We start from the raw sequence: 23846 nt of genomic DNA on the forward strand, positions 1-23846 counted from the left end.
GTTGTTGTTTTTTTTTTTATAGAAGAAGTCCGTCGTTTATTTTTATTCTTTGAGGTTTCGGATCCTTCTGGAGAGCTGGAGAGAAGTCTCTTCAAATACGGTAAGGAGAAATGACAAACATGCGTGCAAGCCACCCCGTGAAAGCTAAGAAACGCGCAGATAAGATTTACTTGTGAGCGAAGGATCGCGTGCCAGCAGCAGTGCTAGCATCTTCACACGCGCTGTGCCTGAGTCATGGCAACAGCCGTGAACCCCGTGCACCGTTAAAGTTCACCTTTTGAAAAAAAAAAATTTGTATAATAATTCGGCCAGTTTCACGCGTCGAGAAGGGAAATTCCGAACAGACATGCAGACGCTTGTTCAATCAAAAAAACACAGCAAGCGCTTCTAATGGATAAGTAACGGGCGCTCGCATAAAAAAAAAATCACACAGTGCGTGCAGTGCACACAATATCAATGACCTCTGTGCCCCCGCAGTCTGTGATACTAGAAATGCAATAAGTGCTCCGTTAGACTTACAGGACTCCGTAGATGTCCGTGTCAAGCAGCAGGATTACGTAGTCGATGAAAACTTCGCTGAAGCCGAAGTTAGAAGAACTAAACCTTCGAGTTAAGGTTTAGCTCATTGCGAGTTTCACCCTCGTCACCATTCCAGAGAGGGACAACGAAACTCCACAAAAAGTACTTTTCTTCATTTATTGGTACGATGGAAGCAGGAGAAGATTTCTCTCAACAAAGGGGGCACAGAAGAAAGTAACGGTCTTCCTAGGAACGTAGAACACCGTGACATCATGTCAATGATGCCACGCTGTTCCATGTCCCCATGAGGGAATACAATGCAAAGCAATCACCACACTTTGCCTGCCTTTTCCTGAGTGTGACCAGCTGTTTAAGGTACCAACCGAATGTGTGGATATCTGGAGTTGTTGGAGCCCATGTTTTTGCGTTATATAATTCAGAGATATATCTTGCAGCATCCAGTGAAAAAAAGATTAACATACCCCCTTTAGCCTTACTAGCAGTTGATCGAATAGCTGGGATTAAATAAAAGTTTTGTATCCCTCTAGAAAGAAAGTGTTAGTGGTCTCCAAAGTTTTCTGTAATCAAATCAGTTGGAAACCCTTGATATACTTCAACCAAAAGAGGTCAATAAACATAGAGGTGAGTCTTGCAATGTTCCAGCTTACCACCTGCAAATCGCCTCGAGTGAATGTTAAATGGTCACTAGCTGGTGGGCTCTGTTGATGTCGGGACTGGTTGGATGGAAATTGGATCAAGTGGGGATACAGTTGACTCCAGTCAATAGCATAAGTCCAGTTGGCTCAAAGAAGCAATTCTATTAGAAGTCGCCACAAGGGTTGGAGGGTACGCATGATAGAACTGGCAGGCCTTTTGGTGCCAAACAAAGTCCATGGTCTAGAACAGACTATTTTGGGTTTATAGAAAAAGTTCAGAACAAGTACCTGAATAGAGGATGGCACCGGTGCCCTGCAGGAGCAGGCTACAGCTAGTACACGCTCCACTGTATTGGGCTGATTAAAGGTAATTATGATACAGTCCTCCCCTCCTCCCTAAGGGCTTTGTGTCTGTTCCCTTCCACTTCACCCTTCTCACCATATTAATGATTTTCTGTAAAGCTGGACCCAAGTTCAGGCTTGTACCCATCGAATGAGTCACCTTGACTATCAACTGCAAGAATGATTCATGGGAGTGGCCCCTTAAGGGCGGTACATTGCCAAGAACCACCAGGTAAGGGAGTGCTTCGGTGAGAGGCTAATAATTGGGCCAGGAGATGATCGAGGGAGCCCTGCCTGCACATCCAACCCATGAGTGGCCTCTGGGCCTGGGGTTCTACTCATGTTGATGCTCTGTTAGGGTCACTGTAGCAAGAGGGGCCCTCCCTTGCCAACACTGACACTTGCCCAGGGACTGGTCCAGTAGTAGCATTAGAATTCACCTTGAGTTCAATTTCAGCAGTACAAGGCAAGGCCCCTCTTTTCATGCCTAATAACACACCATCATCAATAGGGCCCAGTGTTGAGGGAGTCGCTCCTTGGGCTCTCTTCTTCCATTTATTAGATGGTGGAATGGTCTCAGCCACCTGCTCCAAGCCACTGTCAAATACCATGGGTGATCCTACACATGTTGGCAAAGCCAGACAGTGTATCTGTGATTGTGTAGTCAAGCAGTTCACATTAGAGGGAGAGTCAGGGCCCTCACTGATTCTATCCAATACATCGCGCCCCCCAATGCTGGGCTGCCTTGTACTCCACTGTCATAATCTCATTCTCCAAAACTTCTAAAGCTGAGGACAAGAAGGACTAAATGCTTGTTTGTCCTGACCGGGATTTAGAAACGGTTAGCTCCTTCTCTGCAGATATAAGCTCATTGACCTTCCGTTTGCCCGTTTCTGAAAAATTATTTTGTGCTACCGGGGTGGCTGCTGGTGTGCCAGAACTTGCGTTGATGACGGGAAACAGCCATTATAATGCAGTCATTACCACGTATGACCGTTACCAAGAAGCCATTACCATGCATATGACTTTAACACGTCTGCCTTTACCACAAATATACATTTACCGTGCATCTGTGCTTGTATATATATATATATATATATATATATATATGCATATATATATATATATATATATATATATATATATATATATATATATATATATATATATATATATATATATATATATTTATTTTTAAAGGCATATGTATGGTAAAAACTATCATTGTAAATGCATGCATGGTTGTAGTGACTGCTTTGTAAAGGCATGTGTGTAAATTGCATGCGTGGTTCCATCATACAACCGTTGATGACCCGACCCAACTAGACGACAGTGCCTCAGAATGGACTCCCTCGCAGTTTGAATGCTGCAAAACAGGATAAATAAAGAGGTAGATTACCAAACCCTTTTGCCAGAAAGCGGCGTGACCCGGATCAAAGCAGCATTTCACCTGTGGTGTGGACGCCTCTTTGAGATCCAAGTTTAGGACCTGTTAACTGATGCTAATAAGTGAGGCAATACCAGGTGTTCACGATGCAAGTTCCAATAGTGAGACCTTACTACCAGGTCTTGGAGGGCAATGTCATTAAAGATGCAAAATGGCAGCTGGGTGCAGGACCAAGGTGCGGGGTGGGGTGGGAGATGGCCCTGCCCTGCCCTCCGAGTTCCTGGCGCTGATGGGTGCAGGACGTGCTGCAGGACACGGTGGATCGCTTTATAGAGTTAACAGGTGTTACTGGTTCTGGAGGCCGCCTCCTGGGGCCCAAAGAATGCAGTTGACTGGTGTCCCTGTTCGCAAAAGGAGATGGTGCATTCCCGGTGCTAGGCTGTGGGTATTTGTAATGCATGCCAAGTATTCTCAGATTGTCTTAATGAATCTAGTTGCACCATTGAGGCTGAATGTGCTTTACAAAAATGCAAACATGAATGAATGAATGCATTCATTCATTTATTTATGTACAACGGTAGGGTAATGTGGGAACCTGATAAAGGCAGGGTCAGCTGTTCCGACTTTGGCTGAATTATGCTGTGGTCTAAGTTTCTCAGACATGTTAGTGATTCATTGAGGGAGGCATGATTTGAAGAGATAATTGGGGGCAATTCAGAGCTTAGGAGCAGACATATGCAGTAGTCTAGCCTGACTCCTTCCCAGGAAAGTATAGAGTGAAGTGATCAAAGCATCAGTGATTGATAGTGAACAGAGAAACGCGTATATAGCGATAAGAAGGGTCTACTCAGGAGAGGGTTTTCTACGAATTAGCAGCAAAGAAATTTCTACTTGAGGGACACGGGTTGACTATGGAAGAGCATGTTTTCTCCTTTGAGAAAGCGTATTATCCTCTGGGGCTATGGGATGTACTGGCATGTTGTTAGGAGAGGGGGATGGAGGAGCCGGTGAAATGGCTTGCACTATGGAGTTAAGGGGAGGTGTAACCTTGTGTGTCGCAGAAAAACTCTTTGAGGGAGGGGCTTTTCCTGAGTGTATGTTAGGGACATCTTGGAAGGATCATAGGAGGGTCGCCTTCACCACTGATCAGATGAGCCAGCATGAGGAGGAAGGCTTTTGGGTGCAGTGGAGTTATTCAGAGGGACACTAGGGTACATCACAGCTCATGTCACAGAGATGTGCTACTCTCCTGATGGTTGTGGCACTTTGTGCCTCAAGCAACTCAACCATCCCATGTGGCTCTTAAGGGTGTTTTTACTTCACTGAAGGTTGAGTAGTAAAAGGGTGAGGCAGTGATGGAATCATGTGAGCTGGTGTGACTGCATTAATAGCCGGGCACTCCTTGGATCCCTGGATTGGAGAATGCATCCTGTGCTGTGAGCAACATTCATGCTAAACTTCAGCATGAAGCAAGGTCACACCTGTGCTCTTTCCCGCGCACCTGAGTTGGTAGAACGATGGTGTTGATTCTCCATACATCACACAGTTAATGCTATGAGTATCTCAAGCTGGCTCCCAAAGGATTCCTTTTTACCACTAGCTTTCACCCATTGCTTGTACGACAGTAGTGGACTCAGGAGTCGCAGGGAATCTACTCACTGGTACTCCTGTTTTGTTCTAGGGCTGTAAGATGTGTCATATGGTATCTACCATGAAGACCCCTCCTAACCTTCAATCACACTCATGAATGACTTACTCCACCTCTTGGAGAAGGGAAGTAAAGGTGTAGGGCTAAAGGAAAGCATGTCACTGACTTTCCTGGAACATTTTTTTCTATCCTTCCAAAATAGGCGAACGGATGAGGAAACGTTCACATAACTTTCTACTTTTAAACCAATCACATCACAGGTATAACAACGAATCAGATTCACACAAAACTGTCTCTCAAACCTGACATTTGGTCTTTCTATACTAATTTGCACTATGAGTCTTGAGGAAAAACACATTTTTATATTTCACAAGCTGGTCATTTTAATAAGAGCGACGCTATAAATTTCATGTTTTTATTAAAAAAATATTCTGCCTTGATAATTTAGTTTTTGTAAATACAGCACCTTCTGTACAATATTCTTGTGGCTCTACAGATTCACAATTTCCACATGTTTTTTAAGGAAAATAAATATTTGTTAAATACGCACTGAAAGTCATAATCGAATTCAAAATTAGGCTATAAAGGAAAAAACCTCGCACTCAAGTCACCAAACAGTTGCTCTGACTGGAACAGCATCCCACTCAGTCCAGCAGATGCCCTTTTAAGTGGTAAGACTTGGACCACTTCACCACTTCGAATCCCTGATCCAGGATATAACTCGTAGTTTGCACGCTATGACTAGATCTGTTCGTGTGCTCATTGGCTATTCCTTTATTTCCGATTTTTCCGTGTGATCTGATGTCACTCTGGGATTCTGCAGTCAGCTTCACATGAACAACACGGCTCTGTGAAGCAGGAAGAGGGGAATGCTTCATTAGCTAGCACTTCCTAATTACCTCAACGTTACAACGTTGCCCTCCCTCCCCACTAGAGGTTGATGGACTTTTACCACCTCATAAGTCTGTATATTGTATGAATGGTGTTAGCTTTACAGAGAAGATGAATTCATCTCTGTGTCCCGTGTCCTATGCTGAATTCTTCAGTCTTGCAAAACCTTGAGTCTGAACCTTTGGCACATTTTCGAAATTCAGCAGCTTTTGAAATTTCACCGTCAGGAAGTCAAGTCTAGAGTGTCTACCATCTTTGTTCTGCTTGACCCTGTCTGAGAAAGGACTCAGTGCGGACAACACATGACACCAGACACTCTCAATGGCCTGCAGCACACGCTGCATTCAGGCACAAAGGCGAGGATTTCGTTCCTGTCCCGGTGTGGCCCAGAGGGTTGAACCTCAGCTGGAGTGATATGCATTGTCTTTATGTGGGGGACATTTTACACGTCCTCCTATAAAGCTTTCTTGTCCTGGTGGCTCAGAGCCTGTGACACACAGTATGGGATGATCCCAACAACAACAAGTGGTACAGCTGCACTTTTACAGAACGACAACACGTAGAACAGCAGCTCCACCTTTGTTGGTGGCTTGAAGGAGTCGAAGAGATGGAGGACGATGAGGCAGGAGATGATACAGTACAGACGGAATGTCACCTGCGCCCCTAGTTTCCCTCTGCAGCTCTCCTGGTACATACTTGAGTTGAGAGCCAGCCCCAGGCCGCAGAAGATCCCCAGGTTCCTGAGCAGGCCGGCAAAGGGGGTGGTGTCGATGTGGATCCACTCGGGCCTCGAGCACCAGCGCTTGGCTTTCTCCAGTGTCCAGAGAAGGTCCACACCCAGGGCTTTCAGAATGATGTAGAAACCCAGGGCAAAGGCGAAGAGGAAGAGGGTGGTGTAGAGGTATCTCTTCAGGCTTGTCTTGTAGATGGAGGGGATGTGGTGGAAAGCTTCAGCAACAGCCATGCCTGTAAATGAAAAAGGCAAAGAACATTAGGAATAACATTACCAGCGATTGAGAAAATGAAGCGACTCAGAAAAAGCCATGTAGCCAACATTAAAAGCACCAGTAATATTAACTCAGAGGTCAGAATAAGACCACAGGAACATCCTAAAATGATGGTAAAGATCAGGTACTTTGCAAGGAGCATAGTACAGGATATGTTCAAAGGAATGCTCTAAAAGGTGACCTCGATTATTAGTTCCTCACCATAGAAGTAAAGGGAGGACAGAGACTACTCACAACACTGACCTGAAATGACCCCGGTGATGACTTGATGCGGAAAGTGAGCGGCGAGGAATATCCTGGACAAACAAACACAGATCTGCACCACCCAGAACCCTGTCCAGACAGCACCGCGGAGGCACCTGGAACACAAGGAAAGGAGGAAAAACATTAACGAAAATGCAATTCAGTAATGTAATCATTAGAGCTACATCCGGTGCACGTCTATCAGTGGCCTGTGACACAGAATATATTGAGACAGTGTCCTAGGGAAGATGAATTTAGCAGATAAAAGGGCGCCTGTAAAGACACAAGAAGCGTCTCCTCCGCGCACATGCTGCTAATGACACCTAATAGAACACGTGCTGCACATGGGGAAGGGCTGGCCTATGTATACATCACAATGTCCTGTCTATTCCTCGACCCTGACAAAATGATTGTCAGTATTTCTGGAGGTGTTCTTCAGCATGGGAAAAAGAGAAGAAATATAGATTTTTTTTTACAAAATGAGCAAATACGGTGACCTAGCAATGAAAAAGAATTTTCTCTCTTGGCAAAAAGGTGCTGCTCGATGTTGGAGAAGATTTACTCTGGTGGCCGTCTACTAATTAATTTGCAACTCAAATTCTCCTACAGTCACGGGTAGCGTAACTCTGTCACCTGACCTAGAGCCGTCCGGCCCTTGTTCAGTCCAGCGGCAAGATACTGAACAAGCCAAGAAGCCAAATACTGGCCATCTAGCCAAGAAGGAGGACATCTGCTGTTCTAACAACAGAGTAACTCAGTGGTTTGCTTATTTTACACTTGGCTTTCCAAGGCACTAGATCCCAGGGGCATCGAAGCATGTGATCCATGTATGAATGTTGTAAAGTGCATAGAAAATTTGATCATTAAATCATTCCATCAAAATGAGATGTCTATCACTCCACCCAAGGAAAGACGTGGTCATGGTGAGTCACTATAGCAGTTAATTACTGCCTCTGCCACATATTTCCTTTTACAAGTGGAAGGTGCCCCCTTTAAATATTCCAAGTCACCTGACTTGCTTTTCATCACTCACCAGATCTTGAACTTGGGTGTGTCCTTCTTCAGCACAATGGAGAGAAGTGACGTCACCATCACATAGTAAACTCCAGCGGCTCCCATGGCATGACCAGAGGGACTCCCTGCGGACATGAATGAAAGGTATCCGATAAAGAGCAGGTCTATTGGAAGCTTACAAGGTCATTGCTATTCATAAATAACTTACTGATCTTTTAAAGTTATAACTACAAAAGAAACTATGGCACCTCATAGAGAAGCTACCATTTATAAGTGAGTCAAACTAAGGCCCTAGGCAAAGCTCTCTTATTCACTTATGGGGAGGATCAGAAGGTGGACCCCCACCAGTTCTTCCTGTTCGTGAGATCAGATTACACTTCCCAGCCAATGATCTCACTTGCATACACATCTCTGTCCTTCCATACGAAGCTTATGGCGCTTGCGCTCTCTGTTCTCTATTTTTTTCTAGGTCATAAATTGATTTATCTAGAGAGAGGGCTTGTTAAGAACAGTAAAATCTGGTCTGGTCTTTAGAATGACCAACAAATATGGCGATAAACGCTTTTGATAGCACTGAAAGTAAACAGGTCATTCAGACTCAAGAAATATTTCTGAAAAGGCTGGTTCGCTTTCTCTGGAGATTAGCAGTACAATCACATTTTATTCACAAGATCTCAGGTGCTCACCTGGACCAGTCTCACAGGTGACCGGGTACTGCTCGATGACCGGCGCTGATGTGTTGTTGTAATAATCAGTGTCATGGACCCACCAGTATGGTCTTTGGCCAAAGAGGATCCTGCAATTCAAAATCAAGGGGTTAATGGCAGAGAGAAGGAAAATGCAAACAATAATAATAGGAACTGAGGACATGAAAGTATGTATTACCCAATAAAATACTTCAGTGGGGTAAGGTCCTCTACCACGAACCATTACTATTCAATCCTATGGACAGCTCATTGGCTTCCAGCAGCCTTTATCAAATAGAAACTCCTAGTAGGGGACTGAAAAAAGGCAGTGACAAAAGGCACTTGAGTAACTTGGTCAGACAAGCACTGATGTTGCACTGAGGTGCTCTGAATGTCCTGTGCTATGTGAACAAGCTGGGATAGCAGAGGAAACAAACTTTCAGGGGAAAAGTTGGTCTGTTTGTCCCATGCTAAGTAATGTGAAGGAGGTCCCTACACCTTCCATAATGTCATCGTCCTCAATAGGGGTCTGATGTAGCCATGGCTTGTGAAGGTTTGATAGAAACATGTACTGGAGTCAAATACAAGCCAGCATTCTGACAAAGCTGTGAGACAGAAACTCTGATTGGAAACTGGGGATACGGGCTATGGATAAACAAGATTGCACCCCATTTGCAGGCCATATAGAGGTTTAATCAGCTGGAGCAGTAGTTAAGGGCTATTGGTCTCATTCACTTTGGCCATTATTCTGACTCAAAATACACAATGGGTTTTGCCTCAAACTTTACTTATTGGTACTCCCATAGAGTGCTGCAGGCACAATCCGTTCCACTGGCAGAAAATTACATTTGTGCCAGGCACTATCACCGAGATTCCGTTTATTATTTTTTACATACTTTCTCAACTAGTCTTTCCACTAACCAACTTTAAGTCGGTCCTAAATCCTTTTGGCAAATGCCTAAACTGGGCTGCAGCAAAACGTCACTTCCTCAAAAGTAATATTTTGATACCCTAACCTATGGAATATCAGCTCCATCTCGAGCCGTGATCACTTAACCAGTAATAGATCCATCCAAATATTATGTGTGGCCAAGCTTAGGAACGGCTTTACCGTGATAGAATATAAAATGCTTTAAAAATACAACAAAGTCTGCAATTACTCCAATGCATTTAAAACCACTGAAACGTTTTGATCAAATAATACCACATTTGTAAAATAAAAGTTAAAAATCTACCAATTCCCTCTAGCACCAAGACCATAAGGGCAACTTATGAAATGGGAGAAAGTAATTCCCCACCTTTGGAGGTTGAGAGTTGAATCATTTCTCAAAGAGTTAAAAAGTAATTCTCATTCCTGATGGTAATATTTGAAAGTAAGTAAATAAATGGATAATTTAATTTAAATTGTGTTAATGTATTACACGTAACCCTTTCTTTCTTCGTAGCTGGATATCTCGTACATTAAAAATATGTATTTTTCACCCCGGGCTCCTCTTCAGATCAGGCACCAACATTTGTATGGGCTCTTTTGATGCAGCCAACTGCTGGTGTCACTCATCTGGATGTATTATGTTGGCAGGTAGATAGTGGCTTGGGTAGAGTTCTACGTATCAATCAAATGTGCCTGTTTTTTTAGGAGTATTTGGCCAATTACAAGAAGTACAAGCAGCCAGTACGTCTCTTACTCTCTATAGTCAAACACATATGCACTCCAGTGTTTAGACATCTGTAGTAAAATTCCTAATTATTTTAATATTTTTGCTTAGTGTACTTAATATAAACTTAGGCACAAAATACTTAAACTCGCCTTTCGACCCAGCTTTTGATATTTTGTTTGGGGTAGGTTGTTATCGATGGTAATCACACAAACCATTTGAAAGGAGAGGAAGCCTGCCCTTCAGAGAAAAGTGGGAGATCTCAAGACTTCCACAGCGCTTCTGGAAGGATGATAGGTCTGGGACAGAGTCAGTCACCTTCATGGAGAACTTGAATTGTGACTCAATCTCCTTCAACTCTGCTGTTCTTCAAACTACACTCTAACTGCAGAGAAATAATCTACTTTTCACACAGGCTGGACAACTATGGAAATGGAAGTTGTTTTCCCCTTCCAGCGCCTCACTTCTCTGGCTACGGTACCTCTTAGATAAACGCTTCTGAGTACAGCACAGTGCGGACTCTCCCTCCTCGGTATCACCCGTCCCTAGTGAGTCATTTTCTAAGGCTTTGCTCCGTCTCTACCACGAGTCCAGTTGATGGAAAGTGGCACATTGTGTCTACTGTCCACCACAAGACGTGGGTTGTGCTGGAAAGGTGACCTTTTCACAACTCAAAAACCACGTTGTGCTGTTTTGCACAAAGGGAACATTTCTGGCGTCGATCAGCCCGAAAAGCTTCATCTACTAAGATAGCCAGACCGCGCTTCATATAAGCAACTCACTCCTACTTGAAGCAGTGCACAACAAACATCCAACAAATTGAACTTTCTGAGTTTGTGCACTGTAATGCCTGTAATGCAAATCCAGCGCACGCTCAATTCTGCACCATGATGTGATGCTGTGTGTTGTGCTGTGCAGCCTTGCTTGAGCACCACCGCAGGGAGAGACACCAGCAGCAGGCCAGGCTTAGTAGACATGGCTCTGTGCGGTTTGCCTCTTGCACAATACAGCACTGCAACATTGGATGTTGCCCCCAGTTGCAGAAAGTATTATTAACACAGGGCTATATGCCTCTTGTTTGGAACTCTCCCACCCTGACAGGGTGAAGAAAAGGAGGCAGAGATGTGTTAGTCGCTGTGATTGGCTATGCACCTGCACGACGTCACTGACTTGAGGTGGTACAAGGCATAAAAGCAGTTTCTCCAAGTTCATGTGCTTCTCAACAAGGCAGAGGACCGGAAGACCGGAGGCGCTGTGTCCATCAGATCTACACTGTAGCTCTACAAAGGCAGATAAGTAGAAATAACGATCATTTAGAATTTAAAGTTCCTAGTTCGGGGGGGGCAAATTCCTTCTACACAGTCTCATGTCTCCAGGATGGGTGTTGGTCACTTCTGTTGCAATGAATGCTGGCATCTGTGGGACTCATGCAGTCCGACCGTGAGGCTACGTGCCGGGTACTCAACAGCAGCCAGGTTAAAACAACCTCCAGAGGGTTACTGTATTCAGACATACATAACCCCAATGCCCCGGCTCCCTTCCTAAGGAATTCTTGGAATTTTGCATTTATAGAGGAGATGGGGGAATTCGGGTGCCTGGCCCCAGGCGCCAGAAGTCCTATTTTCCTCTTCTCTGAAAGGTATGAAGGTGGTAAAAAGACTCACTCCTCAAAATAATCAGGGGTCTTTAGTGAGCTTTTGCTTTCAAGGACACTGTTAACTCAAACATACTTTGGTGGAAAACCATACAATGATCTGGACAATGACTGACGCCAAACTGCCACCAATAAATAATGATATAGCAGACTTGAGATGATCACAGCTGCTCCTAAAACACTAAACCCAGGTCTAGACACAAAGGGGGTTATTCTAACTTTGGAGGAGTGTTAATCCGTCCCAAAAGTGACGGTAAAGTGACAGATATACCACCAGCCGTATTACGAGTTCCATAGGATATAATGGACTCGTAATACGGCTGGTGGTAAATCCGTCACTTTTCCGTCACTTTTGGGACGGATTAACACCTCCTCCAAAGTTAGAATAACCCCCAAAAAAGTCTCAAGCAGAAGTGTTTGTGCTGGGTGATCAGAGGCTGTGGGCCTGTGTCCTGCAGAATTTGAGATTACTGAGTCCAGGGGCTGATCAGATCTTAGATTACATGAAACATTCCTCCCAGAAGGCACCTTATTCAACATTTAGAGCCATTTTAGAGAAGAATAGATAAGTTCAATTTGTAAGAATTCTTTGCAATTTAGGGAGGATATTTTGTCAATCAGATAATTTCCCTTATTAAAGTCAGATTGCGCCGGCTCTGCACATTTGGCAATACAGGCAGCCACACAGGTTGGCAGATGGGGGTGATGGCTTTGTGTTAAGGTGAGGAATAATATGATGTTAAATCGCAGAGGACAGCATACATTATTAGACTAGACCTGAAATTATAGCTACCATATTCCCACCACCCGGGTAGGTCCTGTGGACACAGTACTCACCATTTGAAGACGAGGTTGAGCCAGTCTCCGATCACGGCCACCCAGATGAGCTTGATGCCCACTGCCTCGCACAGGTGGAACCAGATGGGGAAGAAGACGAAGAAGGTGTTGCGGAGGTCAGCGGCGAAGGAGACGAACATGAACCAATCCTGGGAGCTCTTGTAGTTCACCTGGAGGTACTGCACCATCTGGGCCCCGGAGTCGTGGAGGAGGTCCATGCCGGTCGCCATGTTAGCGCTATGGTGTCAACAGTCGGGCTGGTGTGAGCTCTGCCTGTATCTCTGTAGCTCTCTGCTTCTGCTGACCCTGCACCGCTCCTGCTCCCTTTATACCATCCTGACCTCTTGTTTGCCATTCACTGACGTCACGGCCAATGATCTTTGAACCCAAAAAACACACCTTCAACAGAATAAAGAAAACAGCCAAACACTGGAACATCACGTAGATGATGGACACGTTCAAAGAAGTGCTTGCGTAAGAAACACCCTGCTGTGTCACACACTGCACCTGTGGGCCATTAACCCGATGTGCTTTAAGTTATACGTTTTTCTTTAATTGATTCTGAAACAGCTCCCGAAAGTAACCTCGTTAAGCACAATTTGGACAACAAATACATGCTATTGAGTATTGATTAAAGTCTGAACTTGGAGGTGTGCGAAATTAGGAAGGTTTCCCAATCAAAACATTGCTAATTGTTTTTCAAAAGATGCAATCTTTGTGAAGCTCAGAATAATTGAAAAGTTTTGCAAAAAAAGCAAGCATGGGTGATGCATGGTCGATTCGTGCACAACCCTCTGAAAAAAACAACTTTTGCCCACGGAAAATCCTGCCTCAAAACCACTCACTTTTTTTTGCAGGACTTTTCACATGCAGGTTAATTTGTGCAATGGTGATGAATCGGCAACTTTGTGAAGCTATCAATTTTGTCACCTACGCAAAGCTTTGCCGTCAACATTCTAATTTTGCACACAATAGATTGCAGACTGCCCCAATACCCACAAAACTTTAATAATTGTCGAATCACCGGTAGCGGTCTTGTAGGGTAAAATCATAATATCTTCAACAAGTCCGTGCCTGCGAACGCCTGGCAGGAGTAGGACAGAGTCAAGCATCTGCAGCACTTACCTGTGTACAATCCATACTAAACTTTCAGAGGTCCTGGCCTGTAGGAAAGTCTCCTTTCTTCCGTGTGTGCCAGTCAGTCACTCCACTAGGCCTGGTCTTTGGCGTGCACTTCTTTCCAACGAAGAGAGTTCTGGGCAATCATTGTGCCAATCTTGTGCCCTCTACTCACAGTTGGCTCCGGCCTCCTGGGCACTGCGTTCTTGTCCCAGATTATGTAGCCTTTTCTTGTTACCATGTGCCAGAGGGATTTATACAGAGCGTGATCGAGGAGCAGCAGGTCGATTCCCCTTGACCCCTAGCCAGGGCATTAGTGGAGTAGATCTTTATGAGCACTACAACAAAAGGATCAAGAGTGAGAACTGGAAGAGCAAAGAGATCTGTCAGGAGCAAAATATAATTAGGGGCATATTTATCAAGTAGCTGCCTTGCACTTCTGGCAGGTACATGGGCAGAAGGGCTACACAATTAATGAGTTAGATTTATCAAGCCACGCAAGGTCACCTTGCGTGGCCCTGTGTTGCTTGATAAATCTGGAGTAACGCTGCGCAAATCGCTGCATTGCGCTACTCTGCCCTAAGGAGGCGTTCATGGGCGGAGCATGGGTGTTCCCACATATCCACCCATGGACTTTGGTGCATTCCCAGATTTACCTTCACCGGTAGACCTGGGAATGCATCAAAATGCTACACTTACCCATGTGAGGCATAACAAGGAGAAATATATTTATTTCTGCTCATTTTCTCTCCTTTCTATGTGTGCTGCATTCTACAGCATACATAGAACGAGATAAATGCCTCAGAGGATTGTTTTTGTGCAGGAAGGTGCTCCTTCCTGCACAACCAGTCCGGTCTGTAACATAGGCACCTTGGCACCATGGTGTAAGGGTGCCTGCTCTGGCACTAGGTAGCCAAAAGGGCGCAGCACAAGGAAAGGACAGGAATGGGCTTTCATACAATGCAGCAAGGTGACTTGCTGCACTGCGCTGTGAAATATTGATATATGTGCCCCAGTTAGTTTGTTGCAGAATGAGGTTACCAGCCCGAGAGGTATTTGTACACCTAAGACAGTGAACATTGTCCTTTGTTTTAGAGGCAAACAGTAAAGCTGACAATGTACGAGAGATGGAATATAAAAGAATGAGGTGAGCTGCAGCCTTCTGTCACACCCAGAGTATGGCCATGTAGGTGGAGTCAGTGTGGCAACAATGGGAGAGTCAATGTTCATGTAACTGTGTTCAGTGGCAGATGTTGGGTCCCTGTACTTTGATGTGTGCATGTTTTGAGTGTACCCTGTTGTACCTTAAGTTGGATGCACAAACCTAGGTGAGATGACATCACAGCAATCCCCATACATCAATTGACACATGGATGTTGTCAATATGAGACCACATGTATTTGCATGACAGCATGAGCTGTGTATGCATGTTGTATGTGTCAGATGTGTGTCAAACGAGCTGTGTGTATGTTGCCTGTGAGATTTCAAACCACATCTGGCCTAATAAACTGTTATTCAGTAGGTATATCCTGACTCACTCTTCCCTTCAGGTTGCCACATACACATCACATGCCAATATATTGTTGACTACATGATGTACTGTCATGCATGAAAGTGAAGGGAATGGAGCTCCATGTAGGTTCTGTCTGCTCAGCCTGCAGAGACCAGGGTCTGTCAAATGTATCTCACAGTATGGGTCCAAGGCAAGTCTAGGCTGGTGTTGAATCTTTTCAACTATGCAATTGTGACACTGTGTCCAATCCCTATATCCAAGTATATCTTGTCATGTGAACCAATCTAAGCTCTGTGCTAAAATGCAGCTTGTTGAGGTTCTTTCCCTGATGAGTATGTAAATGGTTTTAGTAGGGTGACAAGGATCTGTGTATAATGTGCACTTGGCAGCACTGTCAATGTGTGTCTCTGACCCGTGACAGGTCTCTTACTCCCACAGCCCTGTTGACAGCATCACACAGGTCATATTTGTCCTGTGCAGGCCTACTGCATAAATGATAGTCTCATAGTTCAGACAGTGTGATGAATCCTGAGAACCCATGAGTTCAGACAGTGTGATGAATCCATGGTCACATAGCAGGAAATTGACAATGCATGCCTTTTTTTTGTTAGATGCCATTTCTGTAGGATGGACACATATGCCCAGAAGCATGTTTTGTGGCACATGTACATAATGCAGAAGTCCACCCCATGAGGTGGCATGAGTATGCATTTGTCAGTCCACATATCCAGACATGGACAGGTTGGATACCTTCTGTACCCACCATTCCAGTCCCTTCATCCTTACCCATGAATAGTGTTTGAGTTTGTACTCTGGCAGAAGCCTGTAGGAACTGTTTGTAGGGAATCATTCACACAATGTGATTGTATTAATGTATTAATGGCTAAGACGTGTACCATTCAGAAGCCATATAGGTGTGGTGTGTCCTATGGTTCCCCAGCTCTCAGTCAGCTTACTAGTGCATATACCACAAGATGTCAGTTGGCCTACCTAGTCAGTGGTGGGCCTGAGTAGGGTGGTGGAAAGGTCTGCAGATTGGGATGTGTTTGTAGTCATGTGCCTGTACTCAGTGGCTGGTATGTGGCACACTTGGGCAGTTTGGCAAAAAAAGAATGTTCAAAGCTTTGTGTTCTGACATGTATGTAACTCAACCATTTTGGATGGAACTTGTGGACATAATTTCTTGTCTTTTGTTTTTGCATCCATGCAGGTCAACACCCATCAGAAGAAAGGGATTTGGAGAGCCATTGCCAAAAGGTGCGGACCCTGGGAGTCCACAGTCGGCGGAGCGCCCACTGCAGAAAGAGGTGGGAAGACCTAAGATGCTGGACTCGGAAGATGTGGAGGCCCAGCTGGGGCTGTCCTCCCAAAATGGGCGGGGTGTCTGTTGATCAATGATCCCCCCCCATGGCCTGATTTCTGGCAGTGGCCTACCCGGCGCTGGATGGGTGTTTGGGGGCAGCACAGCAGCAACAAGGGGGTGACTAGACAGCAGTTTCCTGCCTGTCTCTTTGTTAGGTGATTGAGTGGGGTACTGACTGTTCCCCCTGAAAATTAGGATTGAGCCATGTGTCACACAGTAGATGGGAGATTGTTTGAGATGACATGTCATGTATATCAAACTTGTCTACCTTGCCTTCTGAACCTGGGATCTGGTACAAACCTGGAAGGAATCCTCAAACAACTTTCTCTGCCATATGTCTAGGCATATGTGTATGTAGATATCTGCCACCCAGAAGCAAGCTTTCTAGTGTGTATGATGTGTGCTGGTGCCTCACTGCAGTCTGTGATGTGTTTGTGCCCAGAATATATGTGACATGGCTTACATGGTTAATGGTTTGCAGGTGTAGCAAGCTACTTTTCCTTGGTAAGTGGGGAATGTCCATTGGGTAGAATTATGTCCCATGACTGTAGCCAACATTCTCTGTGCCATGTCAGCATGTGTCCTTTTCTCTTTAGAAAAACATTCTTATTCTGCAATTTCATGCATGCTCTACCCATGCTGATGGGATGATGTCTGTATTCCCTCACATAAATGTGCATGGAAAACTGTTAGTGGAATAGCACATTTACAATGCTGATCTATTTCATGTTATGCCACATACAGGAGTGTGTTAGCATTGTTTATTGTCTGACAGATACCTTCATGCGTCATAGTATGTAATTTGTCATGTAGTTCTGTAATAGCAATGAAAGACATGACATTTAGGCCCAGATTGGGGAACCACTCGATGTTCATCCATGCCATTGATGTGACATCTTGTGGAAAAGTTCACTGCACATGGTAAATGATTGGGAATTCTTCCCTAGCTGTTGTCATCCATCATGGAGCAATTTGTAGTCATGTTGACATCACATGTGTTCGGGTTCAGGCATTCATACACAGACAGATACCAGGGTTGGCATGCCTTCAATGTGGATAGTGATGTTGCTTCTCATTGGACAAAAGGTTGGTGTCCTTCTATTTTCCCTTGCAAGTTCTGCTTCTCTCCAACATGCAAGGTATAGATGTGTACAACAAAATTAATCAGCTGATGCCATTGTAATGGGTGTCAGACATTAGGGGTGACTGTCCTGGGGCTGACTGATTCATTGTTGTGTGTATTATGGAGACATCCCGCACTGACATATTGGATCTGACGCCAATGTTGTTCCTTTCAATGACACATGTGAGGCCTTTCAGAGTGACATTGATACTAGCTCCCTGACTCTATTGTGACAGGTGGCACTTTTTGAGATGTTCTTAGTTGAAATGTGTCCACTGTGACATAGGTATTTCCATTTCCACTACTCTAGGATTTTTCACTTTTGTATCTGTGATAGCTGGATTTTATTGGCATCATCTCAAGTTGTTGGTATCTCATGAATGTTCAAAATAGATGTGTGCACAAACTTGTTTGTGAAATATGGAAAGTTACTTTACCAAGGGATTGTATTGTTGGCTGAACTGAGGTCTGCTGCATGTGGCACAGCTGTGAGGATGGAGAGGTCACCTAGTTGTTGTATGGTCATTGTGGTTGCAAGACTTCAGACATGCACTTGTAGATGTCTGGGATCCTGATTAGCCTGTGAGTAACTTTGGTACGTCCAGATGGCATGCATGCATATGGTATGGTACATGAAAGTGCCACTTTGGTGAAGCAATTTTAAGAAGCCTACTTGACATGATGGTATTGTTTGTCAATCAGAGTTGTGATTGAGGTATTATCATGTACATGTTATGACCCTTTTTCTCATTCTTTTTGCAGCATTCACTCAGGCAGGCAAAGGAGATGGGGCTAAGTCGAGTGGGGAACCATCTGGCCACAGGACCACAGGGAAAGATACCGCCAACACAAAGGAACCCAGTGGCCTGCAGGGAAAGGTGAATGCCATGGGGAGACAGGATCCACATCTTCATCATTGGAATCCTTCTACAGTGGCCACTCCCTAGTGGTGGTGGACACAACAGGAACCCTCCCAGTACCACCTTTGTCCGCCAGCCCCTTATTCTATCACCACCCTCCCTGTTGCTCCCCACCCAGTTGGCACTGCCCGCTTACCCAAGAGGGTGGGCGTCTCCTTTGGTGCATTCACCTCTGTCCCAGCCCGTTACCCCTGCTGCCCTTTGTGAGGAGGCTATTGACCTCCTCAGAACGATTTCCGTGGGCTAGACTGCCATTGTGAATGCCGTCCAGCGATTGGCATGTCAACTATGACAGACCAATGCATTCCTGAAAGACATTCACACTGTTGTGTCTAGCCTACAGAGATCTCTTCAGGCTCTGGCCTCCACACTAACGGCAGCCAGTCAACCCCCAGCTTCCAGGGTTCCGTCCCCCCTCCACCTTCCTCTTTCCAATCCAAATCCCCCCTCCCCCTACCTACCCAGAGCACACAAACAGATCCTCATGCATCCATCTCAACAGTGGCACGCACACAAACATCCACCCGCAGACACAGCAACATTCACAACTGCCCCTGATATCCCCACCACCCCCATCACATACATGACATCAATCCGACCTACAGACACCACCACAACAGTCACTGACACAGCCATCACACCCATCCTACCCGCAGACACCACCCCAGCAAACCCTCAGACATCCACACCTGCAGACACAACTACCAACACACTTTCATCCACCATACTTGCAGTCACACCTCAAAAGGTACCTACCCACCATGGCATCCCCCAGCACCTCCTCCCCCCTAAGCCCAAGACACATAACCACCCTCACTCACCCACCCAACCAACAGAGACCCACCACAAACAAGCATGCCTTGCTTAAGCAAGCATCCAAGACATCCATACTTACAAAGCCTACAACTACTCCATCAACCTCCAAACCCGTCTCCTTCTGAGGACCATCCCTGTGTTGCCAAAAAACTGTTCCTGTGTAACCTAGGCCTTACCCATATTCTCCCCCCCAAACCACACCCAGAAGGACCCCACCCAGCTCCCACCTCCAAAGTCTCCCCTGCCAGCAAGTAGCCATTCCTCACCCCTCGAAGAAGCCCTCCCCTCCCAAAAATAAACTCACCCCTTCCAAGAATAAGTCTACCCCTCCCCAGTTCAAACCCCCCTCTCCAAAATACTATTCCCCCGATAATCCATGAGGTGCTTGTCTGCCCCCTTGATGCCCCTTCCTGTGGAGGTTACATGGCAGTCAGGAATCACATTGGGCTACAACAGTGTGCCATTATTGGAAAAAAATGTATGGACTAGCCAATGGTCTTTGGACAATATTACTATTTCTTATCAATTACAAGCTGTGGAAAAGGGAGGTCGGAACTGTTGTAGTCCAGCCTACACCTGGGCAATGAGGGCATGCTTTTCCTAATGACTTCATCACATATTTTGAACCAGTAAAGGTTTATCTACAATAACTAATGGAAGTAGGTTGGAAGAGGTGGCATTCTATGGTTTTGAGGATACGGTCCCTCATTAGGGGACATGGTGCATACGACATTAGAGGGTTGGACAAGCTAGAAAGTTGAGGGAATAGAATTATTTTGTTTGCGGAAGAAATACTGTTGTTTAAACTGCGCCTGGCCTGGCTGCGTTTCCTTGACTATTTTGGCCTTCAGAACTTCAGGGGTGTAAAAGACACTGATGGATACAATGGGGTGAAGACTATCGCATATTTTGAACCATGTAAAAGTTTATCTACAATAACTATTGGAAATAGGTTGCAAGTGGTGGCATCCTATGGCAGGGAATGTTTTAGAGACAGTTAATCTTCATCAGGGGATGTGGTGTATAGGATGTTAAGAGGGTTGGTCAAACTAGAAAGTTGGGTTTCAGAATTTCAGTGGTGTAAAAGAAAGCAATGGATACAATGGGACAAAGTCAATTACAGGAGTGGAGCTTACAACTGTGGCGGAAGAAGCCCAAAATTCATCAATTTCAAAAAAGGAAAAGTAGTGATAAAGGCATTTGTCGGTTTTATTTGTGTAATGATTTATTGCCATTTCGGTAATTATATAGGGGCTATATTTGTGAATGGAAATGGGCTGCATGTTTCAAGTTCCTCAATTTTATGGGTCTTGAGATTAACCTTATCAATGTTGGCTCTGCAGGCTGGTAGCAATCTATATACTCTTTTCAGATTTGGATACAACAGGTTTGTTTTTTCAGAGGGGCAGATGAGGGATGTTGGACGATGATGCTCAGACTGTATGTGGCAGGAGATATGTTTGGATAGCAGGGGTGCTGTTGATAAAGTATTAATCCTCCTTCCACCTTCCTCTTCTTCTCTGGCCCATTTTCTTCTTCAATGATGGATGCGTCCATTGAAAGAAAGTGGGGACAATATAGATCATCTGTAAAATTAAAGGCAAAATGGGCTAAACAGTGGCCTTTCAGGTGGCAGCAGGGTTTGGAGGCAGCAGAACACATGTGCCCCCCCCTTTCCCTTCTTCTTGTTGCACATAGTAGTAAACACATAGGCCCTCATTACGACCTCAGCGGTCTTTTTCAAAGACCGCCGAAGAACCGCTGTGTTGAAGACCGCCAGTGCAGGTGGTTTTCTGCACTGCGTATTTTGACTGCTGGCAGCCCTCCGTCCTTTTTCGGATGGAGAGCCGCCAGCAGCCATACTGGCGTTCGGCAGGGAAGTGGAGGTTGCTCCACCTCCACTGCCCCGTTATCAGAACACCGCCCACCGAATCACGTCCCATGATTCGGTGTGGCGGTGTTCTGGTGACGGGGTGCTGGCGGTGGAGCAGCCCCCATGGATCCCGTCCCTTCCCGGAGGATCAACGGACAAGGTAAGTTGATCGTCCGTTAGGGTAGGGGGTTGGGGGGGTGTTCTGTGTTGTGTGTGTGCATGGGGATGTGCCTGTGAGTACAGGGCATCATGTAGAGGGGGTGTGTGAGTACGTGTATGCATGCGGGGTTTGTGTGTGTATGGGAAATGTGTGCGGGTCGGTCTGTGTGCATGTCTGTTTGTATGTGTGCGGGTATGTGTTGTTGCAGTGTATGTGTGCGTGTAAGGGTGTGTGTGTGTCCATGTTGGGGTGGGGTGGGGAGGGGGTGTGTCTCTGTGCATGTTGGGGGTGGGGGTTGGGAGTGGGAGTGGGTGTGTGGCTGTGCATGTTGGGGGTAGGGGTGGGGAGGGGGGTTCTGCCACCTTTGGGGGGTGGCAGGGGGTGGGGGTGTGGGGGGAGGACTCGGGTGGGGGATCGGGGTGGGGGAGATCCCTATCAGTGCCAGGGAAGGAATTCCCTGGCACTGATAGTGCCTACCGCCATGGATTTCATGGCGGTTCCAAACCACCCGAAATCCATGGCGGTATGCAGGGTCGTGATACCGCCGGCAGTCTGGTGACGGACCCGGGCTGGAGACCGAAGTCTCCAGCCCAGCGGTCGTCACTGCCCTGGCGGTCGGAGTGGAGAAGTGGCGGATGACCATGGCGGTAACCGCCACGTCATAATTCTATTTTTTTTTTCGCCAGCCTATTGGCGGTATTACCGCCACTTCTCCCCCGTCCGCCAGGGTTGTAATGAGGGCCATAAGGTTTATTCGGTCACCATAACCATCAAAGCTACCATTAAAAAACTATTTTAAAAACATAAATAATTAAGAACATAAGAAATTTTAAAAACCAACAATTACAATAAGAGGCATAATCATTCCCACTTCATGTGCATATGATACATATTTACAAGGATTTGGAGTTCTTAAGAAAGCGAATACGTGTATACCAAGCAGCCACAAGGAACTTGCTAACCGCAGAGATTAAAACAGTTGAAGTATCACTTTTAAAAATCCTTAAAGCAGTATGACATTGTTCTATACCCAAGTTCTGGCAAATTGAGCAAATCCACTTATGCCGAGAGACGGAGTATGCCGGACAAAAGAACATAAAATGTTCAACAGATTAAACACAATTACGACAGGCAGGACATCGGTCAGATGTAGAAGACAACAATCCCCATCTGTTTGTTAAGGACAATAATGGTAAACATCCAAAACGAAAGCGAGCATACAAACTCATCCTCAGTGTATCAGATATGAGATCTACATATGGTTCAAATTGGGGATACCACCTGAAAGCAAGAAATTGGTCAGTCAACCGACCATATGATGTACAAGAGAGAAGATTATTTTTTACATAAGACCAATAAACAGCTTTCAGAATGGATTTATGGTTTTTCCCTAAATTCTGTGGGTTCTCCCAGTAGCTTTCAAGCCCCAAAATACGAAACCATTTTGACATATGTCTGAACCGTGGAATGGATACTGCCTTCGGTCTCCTCATGCGGTCAAGAAGGGAGTCCCTATATACACTAAGCTCTGAGGTAGTCCAAATCCTTACCCAGAAATGCAAGGGTCTCAGGGCTATTAGATCAGCGACACGATTGAACCCAAGGTCCAAGTAGACCGGGATCAAGGGTGTGCTACGAGGCTAGCAAAATTATTTTCACCCACAGACAATCTATTGCTGTTGTAGAACCCCCATACCTCGGCACCGTAGGCAGCCGCACCCTGCGCCTTAGCTAAGTAGATCTTGATGGCTGGAGATACTACTTTTGATGCAGAACTTTTGTAAAAACGCAGGATAGCCCCCGCCCTATGCTGGAGAAGTGCCACACTTTTGCTAATCTGGTCCTCCCATTGGAGATTATTTGAGATCCTCACTCCCAGGTAATCATTTAACTAACCTTACTTAAGGGGGTCGCATCTAAAATAAAACTGCATTTCCTAGTTGGTCCTGGGCTGAACACAATTAGTTTAGTTTTACTGGCATTCAATTCCAGGCCAAAGTCAACACAATATGATTTAAACCTATCAACAAGAATTTGAAGACCCATAGGGGTTTTACAGATAAGTAAGAAATCATCTGCAAACAATAGAATAGGACAGTTCTGCGAGTTTAAGGAGGGGGCATCATTCTGACAAGTAGACAATACTTGTACCACTTCATTTATAAACAAGGTAAATAAGGTTGGAGCCAGAACACATCCCTGACGAACCCCCCTCTGAATAGGGATATGTTCTGTTAATTCTCCCTGGTTGCCCCATCTCACCTGGGCATAGGTATTCTCGTGTAACCATTGTAGTAGATGGATTATACTATTGGGAGTACCCATTCTATATAACACTTCCCATAGTTTTTCCCTGGGTACCATATCAAAAGCGGATCGAAGGTCCACAAAAACAACATATACATTTTGCTTGGCAAGAA

At 45.3% G+C, this 23846-nt stretch overlaps 1 protein-coding gene and 1 long non-coding RNA gene across 2 annotated transcripts; one reads left to right on the forward strand and one right to left on the reverse strand.

Moving 5' to 3' along the window:
* The first annotated feature begins 80 nt into the window (after nucleotides 1-80).
* LOC138301896 (uncharacterized) lies at nucleotides 81-18563 on the forward strand. The gene is made up of 3 exons (XR_011205146.1): nucleotides 81-100; nucleotides 16382-16478; nucleotides 18420-18563. It is a non-coding gene; the product is annotated as an uncharacterized lncRNA (long non-coding RNA).
* Nucleotides 4954-12823, reverse strand: LOC138301895 (glucose-6-phosphatase catalytic subunit 1-like). The gene is made up of 5 exons (XM_069242371.1): nucleotides 12540-12823; nucleotides 8394-8503; nucleotides 7727-7832; nucleotides 6694-6809; nucleotides 4954-6409 (listed from the first exon to the last, which is right to left on the reverse strand). The coding sequence occupies exons 1-5, from the start codon at nucleotides 12767-12769 to the stop codon at nucleotides 5898-5900; spliced, it is 1074 nt and encodes a 357-aa protein (XP_069098472.1). The 5' UTR covers nucleotides 12770-12823; the 3' UTR covers nucleotides 4954-5897.
* Nucleotides 18564-23846: the final 5283 nt, after the last annotated feature.

The sequence above is a fragment of the Pleurodeles waltl genome, chromosome 6 (assembly GCF_031143425.1).
Source record: "Pleurodeles waltl isolate 20211129_DDA chromosome 6, aPleWal1.hap1.20221129, whole genome shotgun sequence".
In the NCBI taxonomy this organism is placed as follows: domain Eukaryota; kingdom Metazoa; phylum Chordata; class Amphibia; order Caudata; family Salamandridae; genus Pleurodeles; species Pleurodeles waltl.

What these genes read in the sequence shown, in the direction of transcription:
- LOC138301895 (XM_069242371.1), bottom strand. Translation starts at nt 12,769, where the DNA reads ATGGCGACCGGCATGGACCTCCTCCACGACTCCGGGGCCCAGATGGTG. An exon ending in CACCTGTGAGACTGGTCCAG is followed by an intron (nt 7,833 to 8,393) that starts GTGAGCACCTGA and finishes TCATGTCCGCAG; the next exon opens with GGAGTCCCTCTGGTCATGCC. An exon ending in CATCACCGGGGTCATTTCAG is followed by an intron (nt 6,410 to 6,693) that starts GTCAGTGTTGTG and finishes TTTCATTTACAG; the next exon opens with GCATGGCTGTTGCTGAAGCT.